Raw genomic sequence first — 13,582 nt, 5'->3', positions numbered from 1 at the left:
TTAGTGCTCCTGAGCTGGGCCCTTCAGCTAAGCAAAACTATAGCTACAGCTGAGAGGAAAGCAGAGGTTACTGTGGCTCAGGGTTCAGTATAACTGGAACACCTACAATTCTGGGTCCCATCACCTTTCTGCAGAGCAATCTCAACCTCTATACTCTAAGATTCCTCCGGCACCAACTACTCTATGTGTATCACATAAGGCTCTAAACTAAGAAAATGTGGTTCAAGCAAAGGAGAAACAATGATTTCTATTTATCTTTTTCCCCCATTAACTTTTTAATTTTCTGATCCTGTAGTCAGTATAATTCATAGTTTAAAAAGGGGATTTCATGGTATGTTACTTTGAACAATTTTGGAAAGTATATAAATGCAATAAACGGGTCAATCAATATTGATAGTAAATCCCCCAAAATGTGTTAGCATCCTAAAAGAAGAAGGAAGTAATAAAATAAAGCATTATAGAGTTACCATGAGCTAAAACAGTACAATACTACCTTGTCATTCCCATGATCTCAGATTCTACAAAGACAAAAAAATCTCTCAAAATATAAATTTACGTTTGCTGGGGCACCCAGGTGGCTCAGTTGGTTAAGATTTTGACTCTGGTTATGGCTCAGGTGGTGATCTCAGGGGTCGTGAGATCGAGCCCGTGCCCCACCCCACCTCGGGCTCTGTGCTCAGTGGGGAGTCTGCTTGAAGATTCTCTCTCTCTGCCCCTCCCTCAACTTACACACTCAAGCTCTCTCTCTAAAATAAGTAAGTAAATCTTAAAAAAAAAAAAATTTACTTTTGTTTAACTCAGTGTTCAATAGCTAATGAGTCTGAGGGGGAAAACATCACTGGTTCAATTTTTGTATAATCTCGACTTTTAAACTAATAATTTTTGAAGTACATTTGTTTCTAAGATAAATAACATATCGGTATACTAAAAAAGTCATTTAAAAAAGCATTTAAAAGAGAAAAGAGAATTCTTGTAGAGGTCCATTTTTAGAATTCAAAGAAAAGATCAGACACAGATTATTATGCCGTAAGGCCTGATGTGAATGCTATCCCTCACCACTGTTAAAGCCAACTTGGGGGATGCCTGGGTGGTTCAGTCAGTTAAGCGTCTGCTTTCAGCTCAGGTCATGATCCCAGGGTCCTGGGATCAAGTCCCACATCAGGCTCCTTGCTTGGGGAGGAGCCTGCTTCTCCCCCTGCTTGTGCACATGCTCTCTCTCTCTCTGACAAATAAATAAATAAATCTTCCAAAAAAAAAAAAAAAGCCAACTTGGGAAAGGAGAGCTACAGAGAAGAGCTTAAGCACTTTTAATCTGGCACAGCATAGGACCTTCCATTTCTAAGAGTGGCCAGAAATGGCCTAGAGGGTCATCTTTTTTAAACCAAGAGTGTCTTTTTTATTTTTTAATATTCTTTGAAAAATTTAAATCATTTTCTCTCTTTTAACCTTCAAACAGTTTTAAGACACAACAGGAGCTCCAGGGAAAATCTCACCTGGCTCTGATCATCATGATGTAGCATTTCCTCAGCACCTACATTTCTCCTACAACGGTAAAAACCCTTCTGTACTCCCATCAGATTGGATTTTTAAAAAGCAGTCTTTTATGAGAGAGCCAAAATAAAACGACCTGCTATCTGTCACCAGCTCCCACCCACACACCCTGGCACTTTAGACCTTCATAACTGGGCCTCAATGTATCTTTTACTCTTCTCTCATGTACTTCCCTAACTTTTTACAGAAATACTAGAGCCAAACTGTATATTTGAGCCAAATTATTACTCATCCAATATTGTGCCCCATACTGTTTTGTCTCCAATTTTGCTCTCTCCAACTGAAAAGTTTCCTATCCTCAATCTTACTTACCATATCAAAATCCAACTCATACTTTAAGAATCAGCTCATTTTTTCCAGATCTAATTACATGTATCCTCTCCCTCCTTTGATTTCCAATAGTACTTTGAATTTCTATTTTACTCTGCCTTGCAGTCTATCATTTCTTTAATTCTCTCCAAATGCTATAAACTCAAGACTTTTTTTTTTTTTAAAGATTTTATTTATTTGTCTCAGAGAGAGAGAGTGTGCGCAAGCACAGGCAGGGGGAGCAACAGGCAGAGGGAGAAGCAGACTCCCTGCTGAGCAGGGAGCCTGATGCAGCACTCAATCCCAGAACCCTGGGATCATGACCTGAGCCAAAGGCAGACGATTAACCGACTGAGCCACCCAGGTGTCCCTAAATTCAAGAAATTTTGAGCCTGGATTTACAAGAATATAAAAGTCTAGGGTACATTCCAAAATTGGCACATTCAGCCCATTCTCCTACATCCTGAATCATAATCTATAAAGGTACCTGATACTCAGAACAGTGGGTCTAGGAAAATGTCCATCAAATAAATATGAAAAGTGGCTAAACATTTTGGAGACTCGTTTTAAACTGTTAGGACTGTTTATGCTTCCTTTGTGTTTCCTCTTATTTTACCACCTTATTCTACTATCTTGTGACAGTTCCAAGACACGATGAGACTTTCTGGGTATTTTCCTTCTGTATGAATTGTAAAGCACTAAAAAAAAAAGAAAGGGAGAGGAAGGAGAAAAGTCTTACTTTACTGGTAAAAGGGTGAAAGGATAAGGGAAACAGAAAGAGGCTAAATGCCTTTCTCTGAAAGATGACTACTTAAAAACACTTAGATCATCAATATAAAAAATAGCTAAATGAGTGGGAAACATATACACTGAATTAACTTACCTCCACACTTTGGGTTTGGGCAATTGCTGGCTAAACTCAAGTATCTAAGAAGATTCTCAGGAAGATCGTAGGGAGTGTAGGAAATATTTCGAATTTTAATGGTCCGTGCAGCTAATTCCAGGAGAGTTGGAGGGTCATAGGTTAAATCTCTAACAAAACGAACAACTAATGGATTTCCTCGCAAACTCAATTCTTCCAAATGAACAAGGCTGAGGATCTCTCGAGGCAGGTATGTCAGCAAGTTATTGTGAAGACTGAGGGAACGAAGCGAATGCAACCTACAATGAATGCAGTACAAAAATCAATGGCAGCGAGCAAGCTAACTACCAAGAAAGCTAAGCAAAGAACTTGATTTTCCCATGAGGATAAGCAATTAAGGCCAACAGAAGAGGTAAAATAAAAAGGAGCTGAAACTAGACCAGAGTGTAGACTTGTAAATATCATGAGATGATATTTGCCCATGGGATCTTAGAGAATGTAGAATAATAATCAGTATTCTGATGTGCCAGCCTGACATAAATGCTAGATTTAAAGATTTTTTAGCATGATTTATCATTCAGATACCTATAAGAAGAAAGATTTAAAATGCAATAGAAATCAAGATCCTTCACATTATGTCATGATAGGAATGTTTCATATCAAATATAAAATCAGTAAAATTCCATAAAACCTGGGGAAATCTATGCCAAATTGCTCTATTTTTGATTAAAGAAAACAAGCTAAACAAATATTTTGAGACATAAACCAGCACATTTAAAAGTAATGTTAAAAATAAGCAACTCAACTCACAGCAAACCTCAGAACTGTAATTCTCATGTACCATTTACTTTGAGAATGCCTAATTTTCTTCTACATATATAAAACATGTGGGATGAATGCAGGATAAAAATTCCTAAGCAAGGATCTCTGTGTATACTTAGCCTGCCTGAAACTACTCACTGTGAAAGCTGAGGAGGCACACTTTGGATTTTGTTGTCACATAATACCAAGTAACTTAGAGAAGGCAGATTTGCTAATTCTGGTGGGATTTCTTTGATGAAGTTTCCTCCGAGATATAAACACTCTAAACTGTAAAAATAAATGAACAAAAACAAAAATGTAAACAAAAATTGGACAAGACATCCATCCCAATGTCTTTATTACAACAAACACATTTCATTTATTCATTTGGCAAATGTTTTACTTAGGATCTGCTATATGCTATACAGGCTCTAGAGAAATAATGCAATCTTCAGAGAGCTTATATTACAGGTAAGCAGGTAAGACAGGGTATTGTTAGACCATATTATAATTAAACACAAAACAAGGCCAAAAGTGAGTATAACATGATTAAAATACCAAAATAAGCAGAGCAATCCATAAATGATAAAGGAGATTAAAAAAATTGAGAAGTAAGAAAAGGACACAGTACTTGGGATTGGGAAAGGCTTCGCAAAAGTTTGTGACTTCAGATGGACCATGAATTTAGTCCTTGCAGCTGGGAGGAAGTAAGACACTTCAGGTTGGAAGGGAGGGCTTTTATGGGACAATGGACACATCTTTTAACACAGAAGGGCAGAGTTCCTATTGAAGAATCCAGAGAAAAGGCTGAAGAAAAGCCGGATTATACGAAGCCTGAATTTTGTGCTGTAGGCATGGATTTGGTGCACTTTTAGGCAATGGAAAAACCACTATCTTTTTCTGAAAAGAATGGGAAAACATGGCTGAACTCTAAATTTCTTCTTTGTTCTTACTATAGCAAAAGCATTCTTCAGGAGCTATCTAAATAAATTGTGTAAAACTGACCACTATCATGAAATTAAAGCTCCAGATACTTACCTTATTTTCCATCAAGTTAACCACATTTTAGACACAGCATATATTGCACCAAAATGCACTGCTACTTTTTGTGGTGTTGACTGTAGAAAGGCTTTCTCCAAAAGATTTTTGCAGGGAGTAGCAGAATCAGTTCTTATAAGATATATAATTAAAATGTATACATACAGATTTTTTCCATTACAATGTTACTTTTGTCTTCCTGTTAAATCTGCTAATTCAATGGACACTAGCATTCTTTTAAGACACCTCTGAATGTGGGAAAAAATAGCCTATTAAACTATTACCCAAACTTCCAGGGTAAGAATTACCTGTGATACTTTTAAAGCTACAAATTCTAGGTCCCATCCAGATTCACTAAATCAGAGTTCCAGGGGAAGATTTTAGTATATAAGGTTAAAAGATAGAGTAGGATTAAAAAGGTAAAGCCAAGTTACTCTGCAGGGCTACAGCTGATTATAAATCCATAATTAGCAAATTAAGAGTATTTCTTACCATATAATCCTGGCAGCACTTATTATTATTGTTTGCTTTAATTTTTTTTTTAACTATTTGATTGTGTGAAAAATGATACCATTCTGTTCTTTTAATTTGCAGTTCTCTAGTTATTAGTGAATTAAGCATCTCTGTATATATTTTTGGTCATTTGTGTATCTTCAGAGAATTGCCTGTTCCTATTCTTTACTCATTTTTCTCACAGGTTTTATGGCTTTCTCTTAATTTGTTGGGAGCTTTGTTGTTAAATATATGTTCCGCATAACCTTGTTCTTCTGTGGCCTAGAGCACAGAATTTGTTCACATTTTGTATGTGAAAATGAATGTGGAGCTACTAGTATTGAACTTATTAACTGCAATTCAAAATTTTTATAGCATCTATTATTTTGCCTTCTTGCTCTGGTGGTTAGTCTTCTACCAGAACCATAGTTTTCCTTCTTCCCTTTATAATTACCAAGTTTTGCTCTTTCCCCTGAAAATACAGAGGCTATAATGCAAATAAATCCTTGCTGAACTGCTCCTTAACTCATATGAAACATTCTCTTTTTTCCTTTTAATCCATTTGCCTTAAAATCTATTTCTTTTAATTATCAATATTGTGTCTCGATTTTATTTTTGTTCGTATTTATTTCATTTAAACCACCATTCACCAGTATAAGAACTTAAGCCATTTACTTATTCTTGTTATGCCCTAGGTTCTTTCTCTTCAAAATGGAATAATATTATACATCACATAAAGTGCCTAGTTAACAAATACGAACTAGGCATCTACCACGTGCCAGGCACCATTCCAGGGAACACAGTATAAACAAGACCAAGTTCTTTACTTTATAATCTTGTGAGATAGACAATAAATCAGTGAATGTGTATGTATTATGTCTGAGAGCTTTAAGTGTTACCTCCCTAAAAGGGGAGGTAATCAGATGGTTAGTTATGGAAGTGAAATTCTAGACAGGGTGGTTAACAAAGGTTTCTTTTAGATGACATGTGAACAGAGATCAGAATGAAATGAATGAGTACAAATTCCGAAGGTAGAAAATGCTTGGTGTGTTGCCAGTTGTGGGTACATCAGAGTGGTAGATGGGGGACAGTGGTGGTCAGACAGGTAGCATGGTAAGGCCAGATCACAGAGGGCCTTTTGGGCCTCAGTAAGGATTTTGAATTTTATCCTAAGTAGGAAGGGTTTTGAACAAAGTTGTGTAACTTGACTTACACTTTACAAAGATCACTGGCTACTGTGTGGAAAGTAGCTTGGTAAGTGGTGGGGAGAGGAGAGTACAATGGGAGAAGTGGAAGTAGGATGACTAGACTGGAGCCTAATGCAGTAGTGCAGATGTGAAACAGTAGAGATTTGCTTGGTACATCTTCTTCTATCCTATTACTTTTACCTTATTGAGGTATTTCTATTTTAAGTGTAACTCTTATAAGCAGGATGCAACTTGATTTTCTAAGTTTAGACTTGTGTTTTCTATTATCACAGTATATCTAAATATCTTTTTTCTCTTCAGCTCTTTTGTGTGTTTCATTTAAATTTCCTTTCTTCCCATTCCCCCTCTACTATTTTGAACTGTATGTGCTATTTCTATCTTGCTAGTAGTTACCCCTTGAATTTCCTTTGCTCTCCCTCTCACTCCCAAACACACATCCATGCTTTCTGTCCTTCTCTTCATATCATTTAGAATTAGTTCTACCTTGATTTGAAAATAAATTTAAATTTATTTCCAATTAATAATTATTCAGATTCATCAATCTGTTTTACCAATTTCTTTGTTCACCATTGTTTCTGGAGCTTGTTATTTCTTTTTCTTTTTTTATAACTCTGAATTTTACTAAAATTAGTTCTGATACCCAAAAATAGGTTGGCCCTAGATAAGCCTGCTTTCAAGCTTTGAAGTATAAGCCTGCTAGTAAAGATCTTGCTATCTCTTTTAAAGTCCATTTTTTCTTGGAGTATATATTTAACAAAGACCCATGGTTGTTAATTTTTGAATTCTTTGTCTTTAATGTTTTTATCTCTTTCCTTCACTGTTGAGTAACAGCTTGGCTAGGCATAAAATTCTAGGTTGACATTACTCTTCCTTAGCACTAAGAAGATACTATTCTATTATCTTACTACAGCCAGTATTACTACTGTTCCTTTGTAGGTAATCGTTTTTTTTATTAGGAGCTGTTAGGGTCTTTTTCTCTCTTTTCTAAAGTTTTACTATGATGTTTCAAGATATCAGTTTAGAGAGCTCTTGTGGAAAATTGGTAGAGTCCAATTGTGGAAAATTGTCAGCTACTATTACATCAAACATAGCCTCTCCTACATTTTCTCTATTCTCTTTCTAAAATTCCTACTAAACAGCTGTTTGAACTTCAGGATCAACTTTACATGAAAGAAACCTTTCTTTCATACTCTCCATTTCTTTCTTTTTTTTTTTTTAAAGATTTATTTATTTGAGAAAGAGAGAGTGAGAGAGACAGAGAGAGAACACACAAGCAGGGAGCGGGCAGAGGGAGAGGGAGCTGACTTCCAGCTGAGCGGGGAGCCTGATGCAGCAGGGCTAGATCCTAGGACTCTGGGTTACGACCTGAGCCACCCAGGTACCCCTGTACTCTCCATTTCTTTATCTTTTTGTGCTGCATTCCAGGAGAATGCCTCAGTAAGACCTTTTGGCTTAATGATTCATTCATCAGCTGACTTCAGCATACTATTCAGCACACTGAGTTCATAATTACATTTTTTTTTTTCATTTCTAGGAATTCTAACTGGGGTTTTCATAATTGTTGGTTTTTAACTTTCTTATTCTTGTTTCATTGATGAAGTTCCTGCCTTTACCTTTCTGAAGTTAGAAAACATACTTTAAAGTCCTTTAAAGAGTATCTTATATGTATTTTCTCAGGTACAATTTCTTTCATTTGTTGAGTGTCTGTTATTTCATCATCTCAGACTTCCTTGATATGTAGTGATTTAAAAAGCTAACTTGAATCTGAAGTTTTGTCATTTTAAAAATATATTCATACTTTTTTCCTATTTCTGATTGTGCAAATCTTTCCAAGATTGCATCTCTCTTTTGAATTATAATGCTTAGTAGAAGCAGACAACTTTAATTCTGATATATTTTTTTCTCTTTCAAAGAATATCTTGTAGCAAAAATCAACTGTTTGGATATAAGACTGAATTCTCCTACACATAAGTATCTGAGCACTGGTTAAAAAAGAAAGAAAAAGTTCCTGAGCAGGACTTTTTGTTCTACCAAATATGGTATAAGTTAATGCTTGGTTACTCAGAAATCTCTTTTTCAAAGAGGGGAGCTACTAGAATAGAATGGAACAAAAGAGAGTAGAATAGAAAGAACATTTGAAATCCAAATCACAGAAATTATCCTGGAAAAGGAACTATTTTAATGAGAAGACTACCCGGGGAAAAATTTAGCAATCTTGGGAATCCTTTGATAAAGATTTCAATAGTCAAATAATAAATAACAGTTTGCAACAGAATCTAATGATGGAGAAAAGAAAATAAGGTGAAGAAAGGGAAGAGTGATTCTGAGAGCAAATTTAAATCTTGTCCCTTCTATTTGTTTAAGTCAAGAACTGAGAGAAATTAGTGTCTGGTTGTCAGTTATGACTCAATGTCTGCTTCTATCAATGCTTTGGAGTGTACACAGAAAGAAAGGATGCCCAACCTTAGTAGTTACTGTGACTTTATCAGAAAAGTATCTGATGTTCTAAAATATAACTAAGCCTACTATTTCAAAATCATATAAATTCTCTGTGGGTATCATTAATCAGAGTACACAACCAGCATATTAAATTTACACTTTCAGACCTATTTCTCACTTTGAAACTCAAATAATTTCCAAAGTTCTAGGGACTTGAAGCCTTTCAATTATTTTGGCAAACTAAACACACTCTACTGTTTCCAAAAATGCTTTTGAAAGGAGAAAACAAACTACTGTTGAATGTTAAGCAAAACTGTAGTGTTTAAAAGTTCTTGTGATGTATTTTTGTCAACATTGCACTTCTGTTCATCGGGCTTGGAACAATTCTATTTTATCGTGACAAACATTGAAACAGAAAACTCATTCACAGAATTCACAAAATTCTTCCTTTCCTTTCTGTTTAGCATTAACACACCAATGTTAAATTTGCTTCTTGGAAAGTATCTTGATTCTCCAATCCTTAGGGATACTGAAGTGGGTGCCTTTTCTCTAGCAAGGGCCAATGACCCACTGAAAAAACAGACGAGGCCCTTAGTGCCAATAACTTTAACCACAGGTCTAAGTAGAAAATGTTTTGCTCCTCCACCCAAATAAAAATGACATTAAGAGGGGCGACTGGGTGCTCAGTCAGTTAAGTGTCTGCCTTCAGCTCAGGTCATGATCTCAGAGTCCTGGGATTGAGCCCCGCGTCAGGCTCCTTGCTCAGTGGGGAGCCTGCTTCTCCCTTTCCCTCTGCCTGCCGCTCCCCCTGCTTGTGCTCTCTCTCGCTTGCTATCTCTTTCTCTCTGTCAAATAAATAAATATTTTTAAAAGTGACATTAAGAATAACAAAAATATAAATTCGTTCTACATTATGGTTGGTTAAAGGGAGATGGAATTATAGTGAGGCAGCTTTGTACAAGAAGGCAGGAAACAGGTAGAGAAACACAGAGAGATAAGAACTATACATCTTTGGATAAAGAAAGTAGTTTTCTTGAGGTAGCATCCCCATATCGAATCATTTTCAAATACTATCACTCACCACAAGCTTTTAAAGTACATGAACCACATGAATCTCATTGTCACTATCTGGCTTCAAGCAAGTGACTGATACTAAATCTCAGTGTCCTCATCTGTTAAAAAAAAAAAGGGAGGGGGGTGAATCAGGCCATTGCCCAGGTTGTTTCTACTTCTAAGATTGTATTTCTACACGACCCTTTTAGCCTACACTCAACTAGAGTTTCAATTTGGAGCATGGCCTAAACCTTTACTGATTCTTATCAGTAAAGAGAAATGGAGCATAAAACTGAAAAAAGGAAACACTGACAAAGATCCCACACACAACTGGAGCCAAAGGTACAATGACCAAAAAGCATAGTTTATTGGCTAGAAAATCAGGTAAACCAGGAAAGAGTTTTGACCAATCCTCCTGATCACATATGCAACAGAAGTCAGAAGGATTAGGTTCTAGCCCTATTCTGTCACAGCGGAAAATTCTTGGGTCTGGATTCAGAGATCCCAGAGATCAAATCCAGTTCCACCACTCACTGGCTTTGGGTTCTTATAACTTAACCTCTCAAAGCCTCAGTTTCTTCCTCTCATCTCACATAGGCATTGTGAGAATTAAAAAGGATATTTAGAGCCTCTACTACAGGGCCTACAGCATTGTTAAGTACTCAATAAATAGGATTTTTGCCTACCTTTTCCCCCATGTAATGGAAATAATTGCTCTAGGTTTTTCTTAGTATATTAAGACTCAAATGAGAAGGTTGGACTTATGTAACTTCAAAACTAGGAGGAACCAAGGACTGTCAATTTTATGTCTAAATCTCTTTCCAAGTTTTCTATTTCTTAATATCTCTCTTAGCATCACACAGGTGTAAGTGACCATCATCTCTCATTCTACTAGAATGACCTCCTTCTAACCAGCCCTCAAAATCTCGTCTCTCCACCCTCTCCCCATTCCATTGCTGCACAGCAACAAGGCTGATGTGCTTAAAACTTTCCTGTGTGTACTTAGAATAAAATCCAAACTTTACCATGGCCTTCAAGATCCAACATGGCCTGGGACTGGTCCAAGTTTCTATTTGCCAACTTTCACTCTTGGCCACTTTCTCACTATGCTCTAGTACAATGTCCTCCTTTCAAAATGTTGGCCTTCAGTCCCTCTCGCCTTCCGGCTTTTACATGCACTGTTCCTTTTACCTAGACTGATCCCACCCCACCCTCTCCTAGTTAATTCTTATTCTTCCTTCAAAATTCTCAATTCTCCATTCTCAATTCAAATGTTACCTGTTCAAGGACCAAACTAAGTCAGGTCCCTCTGTTATTTGAAGGCATTCCGTTTGTCTTCATAGAACTTTTCAAAACTGTAATCAAAAAATGAGGTTTATAATTCGTTGTTTAATGTCTCCTATTAGTATGTTAACTCCATGAAAACAGGACCATGTTTACCACTGCATCCCCAGTACCTAGGACAGTGCCTGACACATGGTAAGTACTTCATAAATATCTGTTGATGAGTCAATGGACATCTTGTCCAAATGCCTTATTTTGCAGATTAGGAAGCTGTGGTTAGGATATGTTAAGTGACCTGCCTAAGGCTGGGACACCAAGAGTTCTTATTCTCAGGTCAATGTTCTTTTCACTACACTTACCTCTTTCTAGCTCTAATATTCTGTTATCCCAGAAAACTCAACAAAGGATGTGAAAATATTTTACAGATGACAAACATTTCGTTTTTTTTTTTTCACTTTGGACAATACACTTGCTTTTGCTCTATTTCTCACACCCCTGCAGAGCACTTTTAGGAGACTTTTGCTATCCTGCCTCTCTGCTTCCTCTTTCCATTTAATTCAACATATATTTACTGAATAATCTAGTGGGTGAGGCAGACCTCTGAACAAGGAATTATAATCCATAAGGTAAATGCAATGGCAGGATGAATGAGGTACACAGGAAGTACAGTTCAATCAATAATTGTCCAGGAACCAGTAAAGGAAGAAAACAGACAACTCTGGCAATAGGTTCTGAAGGATGAATAGGAGTTTGCCAGGTGCAGGCAACATTCCAGGCAAAGGGAACTGCACATGAACAGAGGCCCTGCATCCATTCACCACATATTTAGTAAGTGCCCATAAGGTGTTGGTAAACTGCATGACTCACTGAATTTCACAAACAGTGCTAGTATTGCTACAGATAAAGGATAGCAGGAAATGGAGTGGAAGGCAAGGGTTTGGTCAGAGTATCTTGTTTGTCACGCTAAAAGGCATGAAAAACCACCACAGACGTCAAAGCAAGGAAGTGACCACCTCAGACTGACATTTGTTTGAGTACCTACTCAGTTGGGATCACTCCCCCCACACCCGGAACCCAAGAAAAAAGAAAAATTGCCTCGAAAATCTCCTTAGGGCAAACACAGTCCCAAACGCTGTCACACACGCGATCTTACCGGATCTTCACTTACAACTCGCAGAGATGGCCGGGCAGTGATCACTGCCAAAGAGTTAAAGAGCGAGCCTGGAAGCAGACGGTTGGTTACGTGACAAATGACCAGCGCCAAGACAAGCCTAGCGCTCCGGCGCTTCTGGACACCGCCCCAGGCTTCCCTACTCTGGGGCAGGGGCCCGCTCACCTCTGCAAGTTCTCGATCTCGGCCGGGATGCTCTGCAGCTGGTTGCCACCCAGGCTGAGGGTCTGCAGCGCGCGCAGCTCCAGCAACGACGCGGGCACCTCCTGGAAGCAGTTCCCGCTGAGGTTGAGCACCTGGAGGCTGCGGCAGAGCGGCGACTGGGCCAGGCCCTTGGGCAGCGCGCCGGGCCCGCCGAGCCGGTTGTTCTTGGCCAGCAGCGTGCGGAGGCCGCTCAGCGCGAGCAGCTCTGGCCCGAGCGCGGTCAACGCGTTGCCGCTCACGTCCAACAGCTGGAGGTGCGGGAAGCCGCTGCATAACGCCCGCGGCAGCGACACCAGACGGTTATGAGGCAGTAGCAGCCGGAGCAGCGCCTCACGGGCGCCGCGCCGCTCTTCGCCGCGCGCCTCCAGCTCCAACTCCAGAGTCTCCGGGGACACGCTGAGGCGGGACAAGTTCAGTTCGGCCTCCCCCGCCGTGGCCACCGCCGCTCCGGCCTCCTCCATCCCGGCCGCCGCGGGGCGCCTGGCCCCGGAACCGAAGGGCGCCCCGCGCGATCCCCAGGCCGGGAGCAACGCGGCGCCCCGGAACCTGAACCGAGGGCTGCGTCGGAAGTGGCGCGGGCGGGCGCTAACCCCGCGCGCCCCAGCCGAGTCACGCGACGCCAGGCGGCGGGGTGCGCGCGCCGCTCGGGGGGCCGGGCTGCGTCTCACGTGGCGCGCGGCACGGAGAAGGGGTGCGGGCGGGGGCGGAGGCCGGGTGGCCGCGAAGTTGCCCTTTGAACCGCGGAGGGTTTGAACAGGGGCGGTTTATAGTCCCTGGAGTCTGGTTTCCCTGTCCTCAGAGTGCAGGACTGCCTCGGTAAACAGCCCGAGGACTGTTTGCTTATCTGGCCTTGAGAGGTTGCGCGTCATGGTGCACCGCCCCCTTGGTTCCCAGTTTGGGAGTGGGGCCCCTACTCTGCGGGATTCAGTGAGAACACAGGAATTTAGTGGTGAGTCAGCTTCATTACAGCAAGCCCCAGGAATTTAAAGGCGCGGGATTAGCCAAGCCGACTTCAAAGTGCAAAGACAGCTGGGCTAGAAATCAGAACCCCTGGATCCGACCTCGAGTTCTGCTATATATATAATAAGCCTGTGTCCTTGGACAAAGAATTTGATTTCAGTTTCTCCATCCGTAGAGCATGGATAATTACTTGCCCTGTTTGCCTGCAGG

At 39.8% G+C, this 13,582-nt stretch overlaps 1 protein-coding gene across 3 annotated transcripts in view; it reads right to left on the bottom strand.

Annotated features, from left to right (window-relative positions):
• The window catches only part of LRRC58 (leucine rich repeat containing 58), a 38,964-nt gene extending 25,983 nt beyond the window's left edge, over positions 1-12,981 (bottom strand). For 2 of the 3 annotated variants that reach the window (XM_035000076.1, XM_035000077.1), the window contains exons 1-3: positions 12,374-12,981; positions 3,683-3,811; positions 2,744-3,021 (exon numbers count right to left, since the gene is read on the bottom strand). In XM_035000076.1, coding sequence (XP_034855967.1) covers positions 2,744-3,021; positions 3,683-3,811; positions 12,374-12,873 — 907 coding nt within the window. In that variant the 5' untranslated portion in view covers positions 12,874-12,981. Of the gene's footprint in view, positions 1-2,230; positions 2,559-2,743; positions 3,022-3,682; positions 3,812-12,373 lie in introns of those variants that run through there. The other variant, XM_035000078.1, reaches the window with a different exon arrangement.
• Between the last annotated feature and the right edge of the window lie 601 nt (positions 12,982-13,582).

The sequence above is a fragment of the Mirounga leonina genome, unplaced genomic scaffold (genome assembly GCF_011800145.1).
Source record: "Mirounga leonina isolate KUSES-001 unplaced genomic scaffold, KU_Mleo_1.0 Mir_115, whole genome shotgun sequence".
Taxonomy (NCBI): domain Eukaryota; kingdom Metazoa; phylum Chordata; class Mammalia; order Carnivora; family Phocidae; genus Mirounga; species Mirounga leonina.
This window is presented reverse-complemented; position numbering and strand designations above follow the sequence as displayed.